Genomic DNA, 5,853 nt, shown 5'->3' with positions numbered 1-5,853 from the left:
GGAGGATCTGGTATAGCATTTGTTAAGATGTTTACTTCTATGGCACTTAACCTAGTCTGATATTTCCTGTTGTTTGATTTTGTAACTACAGTTTTGGTGTAGAAAAAAATCAAACAAAGGTAACCTTTTAATTGTAGTAGGACTTTAATCTTGAATTTTCTTAGATTTTTTTTTTAATTTAATTTTAAGGAGCGCTACATACATATTTAATATCCATCCATCCATCCATCCATCCATCCATCCATCCATCCATCCATTATCCAAACTGCTTATCCTGCTCTCAGGGTCACAGGGATGCTGGAGCCTATATTACTATTTGACAGGGCATCTGGGTAGCGCAGCAATTTATTCTGTTGCCTACCAACACAGGGATCACTGATTCAAATCTCCGTGTTACCTCCGGCTTGGTTGGGTCTCCCTACAGACACAATTGGCCGTGTCTGCGGGTGGGAAGCCAGAGGTGGGTATGTGTCTTGGTCACTGCATTAGCGCCTCCCCGAATTGGCAGAGGGGGTGGAGCAGCGACTGGCACAGCTCAGAGAGCGGGGTGATTGGCCAGGTACAATTGGGGAGAGAAAAAAAGGGGGGGGTGACTATTTGACAAGTGCTGAAGAACTAGTCCCATTTTATATACCATGACATTTTTAATGACCATTCAAGTCTCACAATGGAGAGCGTAGTCAATAGTCCATCATTCTAGAGAAATGCAATCATTGCAGTGTCCGCAGAGACACAGCAACATACAATGGTATTCTGGTCACAGTAATAATTCACATACATACAAGATTCACAATATCTCAAAATAACCATTTCATTACTATATCTGGAGGAGTGGAAAAAGGCTTATTGACTCGATGCTATTAAATTATCTAACACACATGATTTGCTTCATTCACATTTCAACTACTGTACAAATCACCTCTTTAAAATCTCGATTGTCAGTGCTCGATTGGCAGCCATGAATCAACAGCATTAGAGTATGATTTCCATTAATGTTTGCAATGTTGAACATAAGCATAAAATGTTGTAAACCATGTCAACCCTAGTGTCATTTTGTGATAAAGATTTAAAACCAACAGGTATAACATGGCGCCATCATGATGCAAGGGATTTCTTAGTATGACGTAAGGTAGAGCACCATCTTTATTTCGCAAAATTTAACCATCAATAATACCAATCCTCCCATACCTGCAGAACTACCGCTAAAACAACATTAAAAGCCACAGTGGTTGGTTGGTCTAGCAGACTCAGGAACCTGCAGAGGTGAAGCTTGAACATTTTGTCACTGCAGAGTAAATAAGCATGAGAAATGATTATGTATCTAATTCTACTACAACTACTGACTAGCTTCATATAAAAGGTTGCTAGCATTTTCAGCTTACACAAAGGTGGTCGGGGACAAAAGTTTAGTACCTGAGTCTTGATGTGTGTGTGCGAAAGAGAGAGAGAGAGAGAGAGAGAGAGAGAGAGAGAGAGAGAGAGAGAGGAGTCTTGATGTGTGTGTGCGAGAGAGAGAGAGAGAGAGAGACAGAGACAGAGACAGAGCCAGCCAGCCAGCCAGCTAGAGGTAGAGACAAAGATAAGACTGGGCTGAACCCTACAGGACCAAAGCCAGCGGTGGTTGGTTTGGTTGCACACAGCAACACAAATGGCACACGCAGAAAGACAGACATGCTCCTATCCAGTGGGGTTCACAGTGAGGCATTGCACTGACGATATGTCACGTTCCTCTGTGTGCGTTTTCCCACAAAGTCCCAACCATAGCGCACGTGTCCCTGTCAGACAAACTGCTGGGATTTCTGTTGGGCAGTAGCAGCTGAAGCTAGTGTCTTGGCCTTCTCTGTAGCAGCAAATGCTGCCTCCTTAGCCTTCTCTGATGCATCCTTCACTGTGTCCCTGAGTAGTCGCTGGGATGCCTCTCCTGTGCGTCCAGTATGCATAGTCAAAGAGAAAGAGAGAAAATAGAACAGGTTCAACACTGTCACATTGAAGAATCATCGCAAAACATGATTTTGAGGTGTAAAAATTACAGCACTGTGGAAAGTCAGAATGGTAGGCTTTTGGAAAGATCAGAAAGTTTGGGTGAGCGAGGAGCTTGTCATTATGAAAAGAGAAGGTTTCAAAGACCCCAGGTCAGCATGCGAGAACAAACAGCCAGACACTCTGGACCCAGCACCGTGGGGGGTGCGTGTCTGACAACATTTTGAGCCCCAAGTATGTGATGAGATCTACAACACAATCTTCACTTAGAGGCCATAGCAGAAAAAAAAAAACATGACTGGTATTCTGTCACAGTGTGAGAGATCACAGTGCAGAAAAACAGAGATAAGCCAAACCCCCCTAAGCAGAATGCCAGAAAGAAAGAACAAACAAAGATGATGATCTGAAATCCCTCACTCAAAACGTCCATGGTCTTTCGAGTCCTCATCAGACCCAGATTTACCCAGGTCAGCCAATAAAGCACTACAAAAGTGTCATCGTAAAGAAATCTGCATTTGCTCAGTGCAGCTCAGAATTATTCATTTCTTTAAACTCCACAACAGCCGGGCACATGAATATTAAAATTTTTCTGTTATTCGAATCCTTGCTTAAGTAATTATGAATAATTGTTGATTTTTGAGCAATCAAGTGGGTAAGACAATTGTTTTAATCTCAATGCACCTCATGTGACGCAAAATAAAGAGCAAAATAAAATAAAATTATGAGGCCAAACAGTATAAACATTAATGCATGTGGCAACATGTTTAAGTGTAGTTTGATTTATCAGTTATACAGCTGCTTTTAAGAAGTTGCCAGATACTATACCAAAAAGATAAGACTCAAGAAACCAAGATAAGAATTGAAGTGAGAGGCATCCGGGTGGCGTGGTGGTCTATTCCGTTGCCTACCAACACAGGGATTGCTGGTTTGAATCCCCATGTAACCTCCGGCTTAGTCAGGCGTCCCTACCGACACAACTGGCCATGTCTGCAGGTGGGAAGCCGGATGTTGCTATGTGTCCTGGTCGCTGCACTAGCCTCCTCTGGTCAGTCGGGGCGCCTGTTCGGGTGGGACGGGGAACTTGGGGGAATACTCCCATGCACTACGTCCCCCTGGTGAAACTCCTCACTGTCAGGTGAAAAGAAGCGTCTGGTGACTCCACATGTATCGGAGGAGGCATGTGGTAGTCTGCAACCCTCCCCGGATCAGCAGAGGGGGTGGAGCAATGACCGGGATGGCTCAGAAGAGTCGGGTAATTGGCTGGTAACAACTGGGGAGGGAAAAAAAAAATAGAAAAAGAATGGAAGTGAGCATCTGTAATAAAATGAATTTTTATTGTTCTAATGGACTGACATCAGGCCAGGTTCTGCGAAAATGGCAATGAAGTGATGGCTCAAAAAACTATGCCCTTCTTTACACTTTCATATTCTCTCTTTGTCTCCCTCCATATGAGTTAAGTTCTCAGCCCAGCTGCAGGTTGGAGCCACAGACCAGAATAACCAGGGCTCTGGAGCCTTCCCAGGCCGGCTGCCTTGGCTGACCCTTCCAGGAGCCCTGCGAAATGAGGATAGTCTGGACACAAATGCCAAAGCTCTTCACCCCAGCTCTTTGAGCTCATGACCTTCCTTTTTATCCTGCCCCCAATCCCTACCCCACTACTGGTAACGATGCAGATGGGGGACAAGATCAGAGAGGATGTAAGCATGTGCGCATGCGCATGTGCGCACGTGAGCACACACACACACACACACACACACACACACACACACACACACACACACACACACACACACACAGCAAGCCAGACAGAGTGAGAGAAAGAGTGAAAAGGAGAGGAAAAAGAGGAAGCGAGTTCTCTTTTGCATAGAGGCCAACATGTTCAAAGATCAACAGTTAAAGTGTTCAATTACACATACATTTAATATTCTGAAGCACTGATTACAGATGAGCTATACTGGTGGTAACATAGCTCTCAGGGAGGATGCCGGGCCCCTCTCTTGTAGGGGAACAAAACAAGGGAACTTGTTTTGAAAAAGCTCTATTGATAGAAAGTACAAATGCCCATATGGTGATTACTACTACACAGGCTCTGTCTACACTGAATAGAACCTGACCAAAATGTTGGATGGAGAAAAAAAAAGAAAGCCTGAGAACCTTTGTTTTAACAGAAAACTTGGAATCAATGATAGAGAAATCGTATTCATGGAGCCCCATCTGGCTACAGCTACTAAAGCCAAGAGCAGAGAACTGATAGCAGGAGAGTCCCCCCCGCTAGAAATTTTGAACATTTTACATTCGGTTAAAACAGAGATCCTGATAGCCAGGTTCCCTGCAACTGTCTCACATCACTGGATAGATTTGTGAGGTATCCTCTCCATAGATTTTACAGTCCCTGCCTAGCAGTTTGCAGCATTTGGGATTTAGCAGCAGTGTCAAGGTATACACAGCAGGAGATCTTACAAAGGATGAGGTCATGAATACTGTTCTGGGCTCTACAGCTGAACTATCGAAAGCATAAGAGGATAAAACATGCGTGCTTTACAGCATCTATAGCTGCTGACAGCTGGGGCGCATAGATTAAGTTGACTGAGCCACATATGCTCATTTCTCATACATACATTAGTGGTTTGAATCCAGCCCAAAAAAATATTTTACACTCTCCCACCTTTCCTGTCTGCCACCAATAAAATGCACTGAAGAATTACACTTATTCAATAAAAGACAGAGATCCAAACAAATAACTACAGATAAATTCATGGTTTTTGGAAAGAGGACAATGATTGTTTGATGATACTCCACCTTTGACTGACTACACTCTTGTGAAAGGTCAAAGTGATGTAACTGCAACCTTAGTAAAAAGGGATAATATTTATAGTCTTTAAAACAAATGCTATGAAATGCTTTATGCTTAACAGCGAATCAAGAAAAGGGAAAACAAATAAAAACATAAACAAAATGAAGAATTCATGTTGTAAAATGCATTATGAGTGGGCTTTGACTATAAATGATGTACGGGTTTACGGCCAAGACTGGAATAGAGGGAGTTGCAGTAATCTAAACAAGGCGAGATGAATGTGTAAATATCCTTCTTAAGGTCGACAAAGAGAGAAAAAGATCTAATTTAGAAATAGTTTTCTATTGGAGGAAACATAACCAAATAACTTCCAAATTTATTTGCCATAAGAGAGATCCGGGTTGAATAGTATAGTAAAACTTCAAGCCTTAGAAAAACATTATTCCATCAGACTGCCATGATAAATCTGCATGAGCTTTGTGAAGCAGGATGAACCAGACACGGTATCTTACTGCAGAGTTTTGTAAGCTTAAAACTGGTTTAAGATGCTGGACTCTCCAGGTTTGAATGGGACTTAGAGCTGTGTGTAATCATCATATCAGTGGAAAGTAGAGGGGTGTAATGGAACGTGTATTCATCTCAAACAGTCACAGTCTGGACATCATGGTTCGGTGCATGCAGTCGTACGAAGAATACGCTCCGTAACCCAAAAAATTAGTCAAAATAGTTTAATAATCCACTTACTCTGTCGTGCGGAACAATAATTCAAGAGCGCGAGTTCCACCCGGAATGTTTTGGCAGCGCACCACTTAGCTGTAGCATGCTCATGCTAGCCTGGTTATCCTGTAGTGTCGCTGCTATCAGAATGACAAACAAGAGACCTATAACACTGACTGAGTGCAACACTATTATTAAAATATGCTGATATCTCCATAGTGAAACAACACCACATCTCCCCGCCCCCCTCCACTCTCTGTGACAGTCAGCTTTTCACACCACCTTAAAGTGAAGCCATTCAGAACAACTATGTATAAACACATTTGATTTCTGATGTGGTCAGACAGCACATCATACGAACC

General features: G+C 42.8%; 1 protein-coding gene across 3 annotated transcripts in view; it reads right to left on the bottom strand.

Moving 5' to 3' along the window:
* Positions 1 to 638: 638 nt before the first annotated feature.
* Positions 639 to 5,853, bottom strand: part of prelid1b (PRELI domain containing 1b) — a 23,020-nt gene continuing 17,805 nt past the window's right edge. Inside the window, exons 6-7 of one of the 3 annotated variants that reach the window (XR_008810268.1) lie at positions 2,889 to 3,250; positions 1,789 to 1,921 (exon numbers count right to left, since the gene is read on the bottom strand). Coding sequence is in view for 2 of the 3 variants with exons in the window: in XM_056280640.1 (XP_056136615.1) it covers positions 1,779 to 1,921 (143 nt within the window). In the remaining variant the exon portion in view is untranslated. Of the gene's footprint in view, positions 1,922 to 2,781; positions 3,251 to 5,853 lie in introns of those variants that run through there. The other 2 variants (XM_056280640.1, XM_056280641.1) reach the window with 2 other exon arrangements.

This window comes from Lampris incognitus, chromosome 5, assembly GCF_029633865.1.
Source record: "Lampris incognitus isolate fLamInc1 chromosome 5, fLamInc1.hap2, whole genome shotgun sequence".
Classification (NCBI taxonomy): Eukaryota; Metazoa; Chordata; class Actinopteri; order Lampriformes; family Lampridae; genus Lampris; species Lampris incognitus.
Note: the sequence above shows the minus strand (reverse complement) of the source record. Positions and strands in the feature narration are given on the sequence as shown.